General features: G+C 39.4%; 1 protein-coding gene across 1 annotated transcript in view; it reads right to left on the reverse strand.

Moving 5' to 3' along the window:
• oca2 (oculocutaneous albinism II) overlaps positions 1-8,388 on the reverse strand; it is a 57,997-nt gene extending 49,609 nt beyond the window's left edge. The window contains exons 1-7 of the mRNA XM_028588219.1: positions 8,150-8,388; positions 3,698-3,793; positions 2,136-2,333; positions 1,641-1,698; positions 1,173-1,245; positions 360-517; positions 182-264 (exon numbers count right to left, since the gene is read on the reverse strand). Coding sequence (XP_028444020.1) covers positions 182-264; positions 360-517; positions 1,173-1,245; positions 1,641-1,698; positions 2,136-2,333; positions 3,698-3,793; positions 8,150-8,388 — 905 coding nt within the window. The remainder of the gene's footprint in view (positions 1-181; positions 265-359; positions 518-1,172; positions 1,246-1,640; positions 1,699-2,135; positions 2,334-3,697; positions 3,794-8,149) is intronic.
• Positions 8,389-17,673: the final 9,285 nt, after the last annotated feature.

Below are 17,673 nucleotides of genomic sequence, written 5' to 3' on the forward strand. Positions count from 1 at the left end.
TTCTCATGTTGTCACAAGAAAATTCTGACTACCCTCCCTCCAGCAAAAATAAGAATGACATAACCTTGGCCCCTAATAATATTCACACAGTCCCTAAAGGGGCCATTCAATGAAGCCAATATGCATGTTCAAATCAATCTGTTCAAATCAACACAGCGTCATACAGCGAGTAAGTCAGTACCTGCTGACCATCTCAAATGTTTTTGTTAACAGTATCTGGTCACTTCGTTCACTGTGCAGAGGGATGGTCCAATTATGAATCACCTGTTCACAAACAGTAGAAGATAAATGAGTTCACTGATCAACACCTAATAAATGATACAGCAAAGAAGCCGAATGTATCACATAGACGGTGTCACCTGCTGGGTCCTCCTCCTCCGTTGTCCCTCCTGCTCCGTCTGCTCCACCTGGATCAGGATATACTCCTGGTTGGTGAGGTCGATCATCCCCCCTGTGAAAGACCCTCCCACCTGGAGCTTCAGCAAAGCGTTGTCGCGAAAATCCGTCAGGTTCATTGCTGTGGGGTGCGGACCATCAAGAGAAAAATGTGTAGGTGCTGAATGTGTGTTTCTGTATTTGAAAAGGAAATCTTTTGCAGACCACTGTGTGTATATATATATATATATATATATATATATATATATATATATATTGAAATTGTAAAATGAAGACCAGCACATGAGACAGGAAAGGTTTTTTTCCCACTTTGTAGAGATGACATTTTGGAGCTGATAAACGCTCCGTAAGAATAAGTCATCTCGTAAACTGTGCAGTGTTCCTCCATTCAGAATATGATGAAGACAATAGGGTGCTTGAAGTACACACTGAAAGCCAGCAGTGGGGAGCATTTACAGCATTCACCTGTGAGGATAGCTTCCACTCCTTGTTACGTATCTTCTCCTACAGCATTCACACTGATTAAAGCCAAATGACGACCCTGGATTAAGCACTTTTTTTATTTTTTTTTAAATCTGTCAAAATAGTTTTTAACCGTCTCCCATGTCTCCATATGCGCTTAAACTCAAAGTAGAACACAACTGCATTATGTTCCACCCCTGTCCTTGTTCTTGAAAGGCCTGCTGGGACTTTTGCAGCACACTTTTTGTGTCTAATTTCAGAACATTACATAAAATAACAATGTGCATTGACAATGATGCAGTAGGAAAGGATACAGAAACTATCTGTTGAAGACACTGCCAGGAGCCTCCGGGGGTTGTCTCGGTCTGGATACATGCTGAAGAACAGCTGAAACCGGAATACATTCATCAACATATGATTAACTCAGTCCACACAGTTTCTCTCAGAGACATCAAGATGCTGAGAAATAAGGAAATATGGGAATATATATGGGATATGTATGCTGCTGAACAGATTCAGTGAACACATTATGAAGCAAATGTAGCTTGCTTAACCCCAGGTAGTAAATGTTCTGTGCGGTGTGTAATTCCACACAACACAGAATAATCTTCTCATCTTACTATCTGAAAGAAGGCAAATAAACTTATTTCCAAAAATGAACTTTTCCTTTAATAGGAATAAAGAAGTAATTAAAATAAGCACAAACTAAAGTTAAGTATTAGGTTGTTTGTTTTACCAAATACCAAAAGTGTCAGTTATTGTACAGGGACACTTTGACTTACACTGCAGAGAACCACGATAGTAAACATTATGGTAACTTTGGAGACTTTGAAGCAGCATCTGAAAAGACAAAAAGGTAGCAAGTAAATAGAATGTAATAGAACACTGTTATAACAGTATAATAGAACAGTATAATAGCTTACTGTATACCTGTGGTTTCCAACCTAGAGATCAGGACCCCTACAAGGGTACAAGATAGATCTATGGTTTCCCGAGGATATTACCAGTGTAGGAAATAATGAAAATATAAATTCTTCTCCACAGAATTATATTTATTTTTTGGACTTTTCTAAAAATGTGTTTCTTGTTTAATATTGTAGGCTATAGTCTCACCTCTTCAATATATTCAAATTAAACATTCAGAAGGAAAAAATACTCTTTAAACTGCACAACTCATGGACAAGGGGTTAAAAGGAAAAAAAGTCAGGAACCAAGAGCATATCCAAAAAATATTCCAGTCAGTCATAGTTTCCTACTGGCAACAAGAGGGGTCTCACTTCATATTACTGGTGAATCTGAAGCTGAGGTTGAGGTTTTCCAGAGGGTCACTCTTCTCCGTGGAGCTGGAGCGGGACAGGGACAGGCTGGTGACCTCACTGCCCAGCCTATACCTCCTCTCCAGGTCCAGGGAGCCGTTGTCCCAGGGCTCTTCCTCTCCAACAAAGCTGGGGTCATGTAGGGTCATGTAGGTCATACTGGAAAAGAATAATCACTGTCAGGCCTCTGGGCATCGACCACTGTAGCTTCAGTGAGAGAAATAAACCCTACATTGTTATTAAGTTGATGGAACTGTGGATGTAAGCTCTTAAATCGAAAAAAAAAATTCTAATACTGACTAGCAAAAACATGTCTGTAAAAAGACGAGCATCCTATAATCATTGTTGTACACCACTGTCACTTGAATCAATGTAAGAAGGCTTATACAATGATGGCATAAGTTGAGCCATTCCATTAAATAACATTGGCAGCATGTCATTCTACCTAACATGGAACATTAAAAGCAAAAATACGTAATCTCGTTTTTTCAAATAAAAAAAATAATAGTGATATTCCAGTCAGACAACAAGATAACCTGTAAACAGCTTCAGTAAAGATGATATACACACTTCCAGATAATGGAGCCCCAAGTGTGTTAAGTGTATAAAAAAGTGGCCAGTAAATTGTGAAATAATTTAGGAAATTACTATAACTGAACTTATTATTATGAAATGTTTTTCTTATTTTCCTCAATGAAATCAGAATCAGAATTACTTTAACACTGTTGGTGCTCTAGCTCAGTGTCTCTCAAATGGGGGTACTAGTGCCCCTAGGGATACTTTGGAGTACTGCAGGGAGTATGTCAGATATTTTAATGCATAATTCCTAAAATAATTATACTTTAACAATGAATGAATTAATTTAGTGATGGATTCTAAACATTTGAAATGTAGGCTATGTTATATTTAAATGTTTTTCAGTTACATGGTTGTTGTTTAGCCTTAACAGCTGTTAACAGCTGTATTGTACCTTTTTATATACGTTTTTTCTTTTTTTATTCTACCAAAAATGTTTTGCAGTGTTCAGGGGGGTACTTGGCCAAAAAATAGATTTCAAAAGGGGGTACATTACTGAAAAAAGTTTGAGAACAACTGCTCTAGCTAACAGAGGCTAAATTTGGTAGTGTTTTTTTAGCTTGTTAGTTTAATAGAGGCTGGGGGGGGACATGTTAGCCTATTTGCTAAAAGCTGAGGGTGCAGTGCCTGGTGACAACACTACTGTGATGAAAAATGAAATAAAAATGTCTCAGTGGGAAAAAATAAATACATGTCATTAAATATAAACAGACTATCAAAAAGGGTATTTTAAAACAAACAATAAAAAAAAAATTAAAAAAATTAACTCCTTAAAATTAATGTTTTGAAGTCAAATTTCATCATAATGAGTTGAGTTTTGATAATGTATTTAATTATTACACAAAGTCAGAATTTATATATTTGACACATTATTTTCCTATTATTATTTAAATGTCTCAGTTAGTTAATATTGGGGTTTGGGGGCTCCATACTAGATCTATACTCACCTGTCATCTTGAGAGAATCTCAGCAGAGGCGACCTCTCTGTCATGTTGGCTGAATTACTTTTTCCTCTGAGAATATTAACCAGACTGAAACTGTGCCTGAAAAAAACAAATGCAATGAATACAATGAGTTTAAAAACAACAACCAAAAGAAGCATTATCTATTGAATTTGTTTGAACTTTGACCCCCAACAGAGAAGCTCAGCTGTCAGTCACATGTTAAAGCAGTTTGCCAGACCCTTTGTAACCCACGGGTGGCAGCACATTGGGTGAGCATCTGGTGACTCCACACCTGAGGATATCATTACTGTGTCTTCTTTCACCCTGCTGCTGCACTGTATCCCAGAGGCTCCTGCTCAGGAGTATCACACACATCCACATCCACACACACACACACACACAGACAAAGAGACAGACACAGAGAGACACACACACACACACACACACACACACACACACACACAGACAAAGAGACAGACACAGAGAGACACACACACACACACACACACACACACACACACACACACACACACAGAGACACAATTGCTATATCTCTCTTTATGTCTGTCTTTCAAAGCTAAACACACTTGCACATACATTTACAGCTGCTGTCGTTGAGAATTATTTAGGTGAAAAGTGCTTTAAAAGCTGTACTAATGCAATATAAATGCTTATTTTTTACTTAAAAAAACCCCCAATCCACTATTTCATCAAGCCCACTGTCATCTCAGCAATTACTTTGGCAACAGTAGAGACATCATGGGAATCATTATGTAATGGAATACCAACCCACTGGGCCAAAACTATTAGATGGAACATTAAAAAAAAAACTATTAGATTCAAATCTTTCTGAAATTTAAAGGTCCCCCTCGGCTAATCTTATAATCTTGAAGAGTTTTTACCCTCTGCCTGTCAAAGGGCTTGGGCGCTTAAACACAGTCTGTGCACTTCTTTCACACAGCAGCAAGCATTTCTGTTTTGTATTAGTAATTCTTTCAAAAGTATTGTGGGTTCATTTGTGTATTATTATGAGGAAATGGTGTTGGGCGGGTAGCTTTGTGATGGTTTGTTGTTATCGTCTTACAAGTCTGGCAGGCGGTACCAAACACACTCCAGACACCAGACAGTTGGATGCTTTGAGGGAAGTCTGTTGCATTACGTAATCCTCTTCGATACTCTTAAAACAACTATAAAGAGATTTACTGCACGTCTACAAATGTTTTCTCCCCTCTTCCTTCTCTGACACTACTCTGATCCTGTCCCCTAGATGCGACTTGGTACGAAGATTGCACTTTATTATATTGACCCCAGACAGAACACAAATTGAATCTGTAATTAGAAGGAGTTACACAGCGGTCATTTTAGGACACCTGCAAGGGCCAGACAATGTGATTAATATCAACAAATAGAAAATAGGTCATATTTTACAGGAGTTATTTTGGGTTTTACTGATTTGTTGTTCAATATATATAACAATTTACTTTTTTTATGTCCTGAAAAAATAACGCCCAGTTATGATAGAAATTTCTATGTTTTCATGCCTTGATTAAAATGCTATTTGAGGTTATTTCTTTATATACAATGCACCAATTAGCCATGTGACTAAACCTGCATTAACTGATGTTTTAGCCACTTGAGGGGAGCAGAAACACACTGTGAACAAAGCATTGACATATTATCACCTTTCAAGTAGATATAGTGAACTTGTTGGCAAATAGTTGTTCATTTACAAACCCAGCAGATATATACCTAAACATTTGCATTCTTTTGATTTGGTTTGGTTTCTGGCCACTTGATGCATTTAAGTTCTCTCTCCTTTCAGCTCTGTTTTGCTCTCCACAAATTCCCAGACAAATATATGGCTGCTAAATAATCCACCATGTTCACCAGCAAGTTGCTAACTTTGTCTGTTTGCCATTTGGTGCTGGGCAGGTACATAAAGTTAGCAGAGGTTTAAGCCCAAAATCAGCTGCCCAGTGTACTGCAGATGAAGCTGAGATTGAATTACAACAGCAAGATGGGGGCTGTAAAACTAAAACAATGCGTTAAAAGATGCTAAAACTCTTAGAGGAACCAAAAAGTTGGGTGATCATTGTCTGTGTGTTTGTCACTATGAGCAACCCCTTTCTTATTACATAGTCATGTGATCCATTGTTAATATCAAAATATTCTGATGTATCTTGAGAAAGATTTTGTATTTTTAATGCTTGACATTAATATATAAAATGTGTAATTTAAAAAAAAAGGATTTTCAAACAAAGAGGCAAAATTACACATCAAGCAAATTAGCCTTTTTAAGTCACCTCTAAGTCTAATAATTTTGGTCCAAGCCCCTCTATCAGACTGCAAACCATTATGCCTGTGTTTAAACATTTTTAAAGTGCCAGACAGACCTTCCGACAGCAAACTACCACAGCAGCATTCCTTCTATTGAGGTATGAGCTAATTGGCCAGAAGAGTATTGCCAGCATGTCAGATGCTATCTTGTTCAAACTTGAAATGCCAGCGCTTCCTCACAGCTTTTATTATTGTAAACGGGAAACTACGTGCAGAAGTGTGAGTCTTGCTTTCCTACACAGGTACAAAGTGAGAATGAACAACTATTTATTACGTTTAATAAACCTCATCGGCAAGTGTTTATAAACTGCAGCTCCGAAAAGACGCTGGGCGTGAACATATGTTCATATCGGTTCATAAGTGTGTTTGTATGTGAAAATGTATGAAAGGAAATACTGTATGGGTGAGCCAGTTTAAAGGAGTGCAGCTGATAAAATTAATAATAGTAATGTTATCTATAATTTACAAGTGCTATGCTTTAGTTTGTCAGGAGATGGCGGATCATCAGCCAGTACAAGCAGAGCTTTTGCAAAATATTATCAGTTATTTGTAACAAATGTTCTTCATAATATCTTTTTAGTTGTGTGTCTTTTTGTATATCCATTTCTAGATTTGTGCATCGTACACATGAAGACATGTGAGATTCAGCCCTCTTTAAGGAGAACATAACACTAAAAATATGCTTCAAACTTTAACCAGCTCAGGCAAAAGGCCTTGAGAAGAACCACTCACAGGGTTAGGGGGTTATAGACAAATATAGTATGTATTTACTGGTGACACTTTAGTCTTTACATGTTTGTTTGTACATTATGTGATGTAATGTTACAATGTGAGGGTGGGCCCCAAACCAAATCCTGCTTAGGCCCCCAAAAGACTAGGGCCGGCCTGGCATAAAAGAGTATTTATAACCATCACTGCAAAAAATATAAAACAGCTAATCCAACCCAAAACGTGGCTATGCACGAGGCACACATGTATCAGACACATGTATCAGTTGTAGTGCACTATTCATCACATGCAACTTTGACTTAGTTCATGAAGCAAAAGATTCCCTAATCCCAATAACGTCACAGCCTCGGGTTTGAGATTAGCACCCCCCTGAGTGACTGAGATACACACCCACAGCCACACACACTTAAGTCTCTGTGTGTGTGTGTGTGTGTGTGTGTGTGTGTGTGTGTGTGTGTGTGTGTGTGTGTGTGTGTGTGTGTGTGTGTGTGTGTGTGTAAATTATCATACTTTCGAAGAAAACTTCCTGTGTTTTCCACGTGTTTTCATACATTCCCATGAAATGTAACCAACAGGGCACGTGTAAAGTGCTTCTGCACGTGTGGTTGAGATTGTTGAACTGTTGCTATGTCTTTATTCCAGAAAACCCAGTGAGAAGAGAGAATAATTGCTAATCCCTTTCTAAACTACAACACAACAAAAGTTGTAGAACATAAACTCTTAACCAATTATTTATGAACACAACTTTAAACTTAAATTAACTGGGTTATTGGTCACTTGGGGTAGAAACAAGCTGTAAACAACACTGACATGCAGTATAATCATATTTCAAATGTATATGGTGAACTTCTTTAAGGAGCAACATTAGCATTTATTTGGAGTTGTCTTTTTCCTGATTTAATCCAATTAGTCTTTTTTAAACTTTGCTTTGGTCTCCACCAATTCCTAAGGGAAATATCTGTCTATTTAGCTGCTAATTGCTTTACTATTCGCCAGAAAGTTTTAGTCTGTTTGTTGTTTGATGCCATCAGTGAGCCACACTGCTGCAGGCTAACATTTTCTTTTATTATGAACTTTTATTTATAACTAACTATTGCACATATTATTATATTATATTTTAGGAAATGATTTGGCCTTTTATAAAAATTAAAATAAATACATTTGTGACCCAAGTTTTTCATAGAAATAAATGAGCAAAGGGTTGACAGGCTGGGTAATTTGAAAAGTATTTAGGGATGGGCTGACATTGAGCTCAACCAATTAGAGCCTCCAGAGCAGCTTTCCCTCCAATAAGGATTGTGAATAATTAATCAAATTTCAAATTTCAATTGATACGTTTCTTGTCAATAGAATGCAATAAGAGAGCAGAAACACTTTCAGTAGTCATACCCATCCTCTTGTCGAACAGGGACAAAGCCCTCAGTATGGATGACACACTGTCCTGAGGGCAGAACTGCAGATTGCTGCAGCAGCTTCTGGGTGTCTCTCCTGTCTGAAATGCCCTGCAGCAGACGCAGCTCCCCAAAGTTCCCAGTGACGGCCTCTGGTGACCTCAGGCTGTTCTTGCGATGGCATTGGGCTGACGTCTGAGACATCTCCATCTCCATGTTTTTGTTCTCCAAATACATGATGAAACTGCTGGAGGGTAGAAAGAAAGCAGATTTTTGATTAAGCTCAAATTCAACATTTAAACCTGCAATAACAGATTTTGGCTACTTGGGGGCAGTGGAAATGAACAAAACACTGTCATATTATCACCTTTTAAGTTATATAGCTAACAAGCAGTATTTACACATCCAGCAGTTACTGAGCAACATTAACATTCATGTATAGTCATATGTTTGGCCATCTGGCAAATGTTAGTCTAATATTAACAATTTCTAGCTCAGTTTTTGGTCCCCACCAACTCCTGAGGAAAATATCTGTCTCTTTAGCTCCTTAAGGCTACTATGTTCACTAGCTAGTTGCTAACTTTGGCTTTCTGTCATTGGTGCTGGGCATGTAGCATACAGTGTTTTTTTTTTTTTTTATTTGACATTTTTTTACTAACCATTTGCACATACATACATACCTCAGTTGTGCATTCTTATATATACTTCATACATGTATGCTTCACTTGCACATACATACTTGCGAAGTGAAGTATATATTTATGTGCAAGTGTTTAGTACTAGTATACATGTATGTGCAAGTGAAGTATTTAATTATGGCCTGGCGGCTTCTCATACTAAACAGCTCCCTGCTGCCAACTACAGAATACTGCCATTAATGCTAGGAGAGTGGTGAGAGTGAACCAAAACAGTGAAGTTGCAGGCTGGAAAACTAAAAGATGCTTAAAAACCCTCCACAGAGCTCAGTCACAGAGTCAGGTGATACATTTGTGTGGGTGCTTCACTTCAATACCCCTTTCATATGCAAGGAGTCATGTGATCCATTGTTAATGTGTAAATACAGTATAGCAAACCTCTTCTTCATTACTATTTTTACCAAATATGTGTTTCATTTGTTGACTTTTCAAACTTTCCTTATCAACTGATTTCAATTATGCAATTCAGTAGTACATCACAGAGTGAAGCCAACACACGTCCTCCATAGAAGACAATAAAGAGTCTGCATTATAACAGCTGAATGATTCCCAACACCCATGCACAGCATGAAGTCAGTGGATAAGGTCAGCTACAGCAGACATGTGATCCTCCCTAACACAAAGACTGCATGAATTATTACCTCTTTGAGGTGTAAGACTACAGCCCTGTAAGGCAGCAGCACAGGGCCGAGGGCTGACCTGAGAAATAGGAATATTTCCAGGGAAAAAGAACAAAAAAAATCACTCCAAGCCACCCCTTTATCATGACACTATGATTTAATCATTTTTTAACATAAAACTATTCATTTTAGCAGCTTTAAAGTTGCCTCATCGATTATACATTTTAATTCATTTACACCTATTTCTAATTTACAGACACACACAAAAAACAACACTTCAAGTTATTTAATGATGCACAATTCATTCTCAAATCCTCAAATTGTATCATTTTTGGCATTCAAAACAAGGCCAGAGTACTGGCTGGTGTTTAGTCACACCTCACATAATATCCTCATCCAATGCTTCTTCAGAGAGAAGCATGATCCTTTTTAAATGATATCCTGCCTGTAGGCTGTGAGACAGACAAACTGCTTACTTAATTTTTCCACCCTTGTTCACAGCAATTAATGATTCAAGATGGATATCTTTCAACAAGAGTGTTAAGAATAAGACAAAAGCGCATTCAGAGAAGGGGATGACTGCAAACACAATGCACAAGACTAACAGAAGGATTTTATGTGATAATACTAAAGGCAGATTTTTCTTTACATTTTCAGTATCACAGAAATGTCTCAACATGTATAAAATATAGTGTGCCATCTATCCACCACACAACCATTTACATATTAGTGGAATGAAAGGGATTTTTTTTTTTTTTTACAAAGCTTTTGTGGTACTGTGCTGTACAGCAGTATTAGGATATAATGCGTAAACCCCCTAAAACAAAGCCCATTAGTGTAATACTCTGAAGTAAATCCACCATATACAGAATGCAAAGGAACTGAATTGAAGCAAATGTCAGCTACTAATTAAAAAAATGAAATTTAAACTTCTATTTTGGCGACTGGAAGACAGAGACAAATGAAAGTTATCAGACTTACCTTTAAAGATGAAGTTGTTTTAGATGATGATGATGAAGGATGATAAAAACAAGGACATTGATGATGATGATAGCAGTAGTAATAATAAAGTTTGTGATGTTAAACTATGAACATCCAACAGCAAAATGAATAAAAGTAATTCACGCTAATTGAATCCTGTAGAAAAGCTGATATATGTGCTACTGTTGCTGGGACTGTTTCTCTGGCTGCTGCTGTTAGCTGGAGCACAGAGGCTGAAGACGAGAGAGGCTGAGGTGTTTCTTCTCCTCTCCTGTGCTCCCCAAGCAAAGAGCTCAGCACTGTGGGTCTGATGGAAAGGGGGGAGTGGCACAATCTGCTGTCCACTAATAGCAGACCACTTTTTTTTCTTTAACAAACTTTATTAAACAACAATATACAACAAACCAATACAGACATTAGTAATTGACAAGGCAACTTCTCATCTCATTGCATTTCTACAAGCATTAATAATTCAACATTCACAGGTTTAAATCTTTATGTAGCCTAATTCAACTGCTGACAAATGAATTATAGTCAAATAATAGTACTCTAAAGGGATGGTTGGAGTAATTTCACCCTAGGGTCCTTTGCACCATGACCTCGATCCAAACAACCCCCCAGAAGCTTTTTGTCCCTTGGTCTAACACTGGGAGAGTTAGCGCTATCAGCTGGCTTAGTGCAGGCGCTAATGGAACTAATTATTTCACATTAGAAATAATTGAAATGTCATTTAGGGTATCTAGGCCTATAGGGTCATCAAAGCATCCTGATCTTGTAAAGATTACTCAAAGGCAAGGCAAGGTAGCTTTATTTATATAGGCTAGCACATTTCGGCAACAAGGCAAGTGCTTTGCATAAAACGTAAAAAAAAAAAACTATTAAAAGCAATTAAGAAGAAAATAAAAACAGCTAAAATAAAATATGACAGGTGGGCCTATAAAATACATGAATAAAAAGTTGCAGTGCAGTGTAAGAAATGAATAGTATTCAGCCTTGATTTAATAGAACTGAGAGTTGCAGCAGACCTGCAGTTTTCTGGGAGTTTGTTGGAGCATAAAAACTGAACGCTGCTTCTCCATGTTTAGTTCTGACTCTGGGGACAGAAAGCAGACCTGTCCCAGACCACCTGAGAGGTCTGGGTGGTTCATAATCTAGCAGTAGGTCAGAAATGTATTTTGGCCCTAAACCATTCAGTGCTTTATTTTGAAATCAATTCTTTGAGAGACAGGAAGCAACTTTCTTGGTCTTAGTGAGGACTCCAGCAGCCACAGCATTCTGAGCTGATGTTGTAATTTTGGGACTTCATACTGAATTACCAGCATTTTTTGTGATTTTTCTGGGAGAGAAAGCTGTCAAATATAAACCACTGAGCCTAACTCGCTATAAAAGGGTGAGTCGACGCCACAGATTTAAGTGTAGAAAGGTCAGACAGGTCAGAGACAGAGGGGCTGCAAGGATAACTTCAGCCAAGAGCCAGATAAGCCAGAAAACAGAACAGAGAGAGAAAAAAACGTGTGAAAACTGCCAGATTAAAGGCAATGCCCAAAATGCGGGTCAGTCACTTGTGTCCTAGGTTAAATGTAATAAACGGTCTCACATTTTGAAGAAAAAGTTACTGATCAGTTACCCACCAAAGACCCCAGCAGTTATCAGCATAGACTGTTAATGTTCAAGAATAAGGGCCGCACGCAATCTGCGGACGCAGAATTCTGCAGATTTTAAACAAATTTAAAGAAAATTCTGAATGTTAACACATCTCCACCCCAAGGGGGTGCTATAACAAACTCAGGGAGTGTATCTGTAATTTAATCTTTTAATACATGTGCCTATGACCCAGGGAAACTGAGCAGATTAGGATTCCCTTCCATCCATGAGTAAAAAGCCAGTGAACCAGAATAACAGGACCTAAGTAATTAGAAACTCCCACCATTAAAACCTCCCCTCTATGAAAAGTATCTATCCAGTGAGCCGAACAAAATCAGTGGCAATAATATATTCCCATTAACGCTCCTTTCCAAAACGATCTCTGTGGCCAAGTGCTTATAGTCTGTGGAATTTCAGCATCTGCCCTCTCCATTCTCAGAAATCATGGAAGACAATGTTTCCTATTGAACGGATGGGGTCACCTGGTCTAAAGTCACTGTTGCCTGGGACACCAGATGAACGCTACGTAGAGAAGAATGTCCTGAGGGGAGGCTGCACACTGGTCTTGTGGGCTGATGTGAGATATAGTAGAGAGAACAGAGCAATCACATGTACAGCAAGGAGAAAGGAGAGTGAGCTGGGGGGGCTTTGGATGACGATAACTAGTGTCACTACGGACTCCTGGATCAATGAGTTACTCTCTGCTGAATGTTTTTAATCTCATACACGCACCAACAAAGTCACGACACAGGACGGAAACCATCACTGTCCTGAGGTGTGTTTATAACCCTTAGGGGAAACGGAGTCAAACTGTGTGAACACTGATGGACATCTACTTGGTTACTGTTGTAAATATGTTGCAAACTCTGAACAAAGCCTCTCTCATCTGTTTTAATTGGCATCATACATTTGTATCATCAATTGTTACACAGTTTTCCATCCTGAAGATGTATCTGCGTGGACCTACTTTGAACCAGCTGAACCTTTTCTAAGCAGCCTCTTTCTCATCCATCTACTCTCACGTCATCCAAGTGAATGGAGCGACTGTTAGAACATCTAGCCTATATATTCTTCTTGGTCTCATTGAACCTTTAGAACATTGTGAACTGAGCGCTGCTTCGTGTCACTTTGTTCTCAGAGAGGACTGCTTTCAGAACCCACTGACAGACGATAGGATACAAACAACCAAACAATCGGGATCCACAAAGTGATACACAAAAAGAAAACCGGTGCTGGATCAAAAAACAAACGGCAGTCAAACGTCAGACAAAAGATCGTCACACTGCCTCTTGTCAAATAACCATCACAAAGCAGAACAAGCAATACATGGACCCAAACACATTTTTCAACAACACACATCTGTATTGTTTGTGTTGTTGGACTTCATGTCTCACAGAGATTAATTATTTTTCTCCCTCAAATGTTGCAGCATGGTAAGTTCACCTAAATTACTACTAAAATGACAAGTTTCTCAATAACTATATCTATCTATCCATCCAGATAGTATGAGTTTGTCTGTCCTGGTTTTGTAGGTTTGTGGATGAATGGAATTGCATTTGTGATGCTTAGAGCATTTTAAAAAAATCTCTTAAAATTCAACATTTCTTTTCAGAATCAGTACTCAATACGAATGGAGCTGAATAGACAATCCACATAACTTAACTGTCTACAATTTTCATTGGAATATTCCTAGTGAAGAAACAGTCTGCAACGAACTGCAGGTATGTGTTCATCATCAAAGTATGATGGTGTCGCTAGAAGAAAAGTCAGAGAAATCACCTAATTCATCCTGAGGGGAGCGGTACAAAACTTCATAGCAATCTATTCCTGTTGAGACATTTCCCTCCAAACTAAAAAGGTCAACCTCATGTTGGCGTGAGAGGAAACATCAGGGGATCACCAAAGTCTTTAGGATGTATCATCTTGGAATCATGAATGTCTGTTCATCCAATAGATGTTGAAACATTTCATTCTGGACCAAAGCAAGGCACGTGTTAAGGAAAAACTCAGGAGCAGCACAACTCATTTCACATATGTGAAGAAGGTTCAATGGAATCTCAATTGAGGAGAACATTTAGACAAGTAGTATAGTTTAACCACGATGTGTTATCATGTCCTGCCGCCGCAATTCTCTGAAGTTCCTGTCTTCCTGAAGTTGTAGGCTATTTAAACTCATGCAGGAGGCGTTAAGTTAAGCTTAACCTTCAATGTTAACAAAGATGACGTGGGCGCCGTGAACACATGCTTAACCAAAATACCTCAGCAGAGACAGAATGTGTTATGTGTTTACTTCCTCAATGGGAGCTCTTGAGGCAGCACAGTCTTATTATACAGCTGTTACGTCTCTTGTCATGGAGACAGAGTTGAAGTACTACTCTGCCTGAATGACACCTGGAGTACCACTGTCTCAACATACATAGCCTGAGATTGTAAGCTGGAAATTCCACCACAGCACGGAGCATACATTTAGCTCAGGCTACAGGATGAAGAAAGCCATCTTTAACCAAAAACCTGACGCCGAGGGCTCAAACTAAAGCTGATGAAAAATATCAAGTCTAATTAAGAAACTTGCAGAGCTGCGATGGGGTTATGCTGCTGCTGATCTTTCTTAAGAAACCTGATTTACAACCCGAATTCCAGAAAAATTGGGACGTTTTTTAAATTTTAATAAAATGAAAACTAAAAGACTTTCAAATCACATGAGCCAATATTTTATTCACAATAGAACATAGATAACATAGCAAATGTTTAAACTGAGAAATTTTACAATTTTATGCACAAAATGAGCTCATTTCAAATTTGATTTCTGCTACAGGTCTCAAAATAGTTGGCACGGGGCATGTTTACCACTTTTTCTTTTCAAAACAGTTTGAAGACGTCTGGGCATTGAGGCTATGAGTTGCTGGAGTTAAGGTGTCGGAATTTGGTCCCATTCTTGCCTTATATAGATTTCAAGCTGCTGAAGAGTTCGTGGTCGTCTTTGAAGTATTTTTCATTTAATAATGCACCAAATGTTCTCTATATAGGTGAAAGATCTGGACTGCAGGCAGGCCAGTTCAGCACCCGGACTCTTCTACGATGAAGCCATGCTGTTGTAATAGCTGCAGTATGTGGTTTTGCATTGTCCTGCTGAAATATACAAGGCCTTCCCTGAAATAGACATCGTTGGAGGGAAGCATATGTTGCTCTAAAACCTTTATATACCTTTCAGCATTCACAGAGCCTTCCAAAACATGCAAGCTGCCCATACCGTATGCACTTATGCACCCCCATACCATCAGAGAAGCTGGCTTTTGAACTGAATGCTGATAACATGCTGGAAGGTCTCCCTCCTCTTTAGCCCGGAGGACACGGCGTCCGTGATTTCCAACAAGAATGTCAAATTTGGACTCGTCTGACCATAGAACACTATTCCACTTTGAAATAGTCCATTTTAAATGAGCCTTGGCCCACAGGACACAACGGCACTTCTGGACCACGTTCGCATATGGCTTCCTTTTTGCATGATAGAGCTTTAGTTGACATCTGCTGATGGCACGGCGGATTGTGTTTACTGACAGTGGTTTCTGGAAGTATTCCTGGGCCCATTTAGTAATATCATTGACACAATCATGCCGATGAGTGATGCAGTGTCGTCTGAGGGCCCGAAGACCATGGGCATCCAATAAAGGTCTCCGGCCTTGTCCCTTACGCACAGAGATTTCTCCAGTTTCTCCGAATCTTTTGATGATGTTATGCACTGTAGATGATGAGATTTGCAAAGCCTTTGCAATTTGACGTTGAGGAATATTGTTTTTAAAGTATTCCACAATCTTTTTACGCAGTCTTTCACAGATTGGAGAGCCTCTGCCCATCTTTACTTCTGAGAGAAGCTGCTTCTCTAAGACATACATTTTATAGCTAATCATCTTACAGGCCTGATATCCATTAACTTAATTAGTCACTAGATGTTCTCCCAGTTGAATCTTTTCAAAACTGCTTGCTTTTTTAGCCATTTGTTGCCCCCGTGCCAACTTTTTTGAGACCTGTAGCAGGCATTACATTTGAAATGAGCTAATTAAGTGTATAAAATTGTAAAATTTCTCAGTTTAAACATTTGCTATGTTATCTATGTTCTATTGTGAATAGAATATTGGCTCATGTGATTTGAAAGTCTTTTAGTTTTCATTTTATTAAAATTTTAAAAACGTCCCAACTTTTCTGGAATTCGGGTTGTAAGAAGTTGTTAACCCCTAATTTGGTCCTGACTCAGTCCCAGCGCCACAAGAGGTCTTAAGGGGGCTTAGCCTCCTCGGTTTACCTAAGAACGATCCGACGGTCCGCCGACATAGCATGCTTTCTTTCAGAGGCTGAAGCCGGCTCATATATAGGCTCTAGTAACATATATTGGTATATTTAAAACTAGACAATGTAAGAAAGCCATTGGTACCAACCATGGCAGGGTAGCTTGTTGGAAAGGGGGGTCATACGGCTCCAAAGTTAGGCTGAGTTTTACTTTATGAAGAAAATTGTCCCCTCGCAATTTCTAACAGCCCGCTAAATCACTTCAGCCTGGCTCCTGGCCTGCGACAGCCCCTTAAAAACATACAACACACAGGCCTTGGGTCAATAGTTGAAGCTTTCCAGTAGCTGTGGTGGTGCTGGCAAGAATTTGGGCTGAGGTCTTGCAGCCATGATCCTCTGATTTGTGATGGTTGGGGTCGGCTGGCTGTGAGTCTCTGTTTATTTTCCTCTGTTGTTGGTTTTTTTTTTTCTGTTTCTCTCTCTCTCTCTCTCTCTCTCTCTCTCTCTCTCTCTCTCTCTCTCTCTCCCTGTGTCTCTTTTCGCTTTCCCTCCTCCCCTCCTGCCTACTGCCTGCCAGCTGACTACACACACCTGTTGCCAATCAACAATCACTGCTCTCCCGCCACACACACCTGCCAGCCATCTACAATCAAGTACAGGACTTCAACCCCGGTCCAGCAGATCATCTCCGCTGAATTGTTGCTTCAGCTCCACCGGTGACGCTCGCTGTTTTTGATCACGCAACCTACTCTGTTTTCACCTGTCCTTGTACCATTTCTGCAGTATCCATCTCCACGTCTCCCGTATCCAGTCAGCTGGCCTCACCATCCAGTCCTCCTACCACGGCACCTCGTTCCATCCTGCCTCCATCTCCCAATCCAGCCAGCCCCTCCTCGGCTCCTCGGTTCCTCCGCTCCGGTGTCTCCTCCTCGGGTCTTCAGCCCCGGTTTCCCCGCGTTTCCTTGAGCTCCCCGGCCATCCTAGGTTTTCCCCTTTATGTCCCTCGCCCTCGTAGTTTCTGCCACGAGTACCTCACCATCCTAGGTTTTTCCCTTGAGTCTGTCGCTCTCCCGGTTTCCACCCCTGAGTTCCCTGCTAACCTTTGTTTGTGTCTGTCAATAAACTTGTTACTTATATTTGAGCCTTTGCATTTGAGTCCGTTCTGTCCTCCGTAACATGATCCTTTAGGGGTGCATGGAGCTGCCTGTTTCCTCTACACTGTAAACTAATTGGATATCCATTAAGGAGAGAAATGAAGTTTGATTTGATAGCATGAGAAGTGTTTCTTAATGATTTCT

This window comes from Perca flavescens, chromosome 9 (assembly GCF_004354835.1).
Source record: "Perca flavescens isolate YP-PL-M2 chromosome 9, PFLA_1.0, whole genome shotgun sequence".
Taxonomy (NCBI): domain Eukaryota; kingdom Metazoa; phylum Chordata; class Actinopteri; order Perciformes; family Percidae; genus Perca; species Perca flavescens.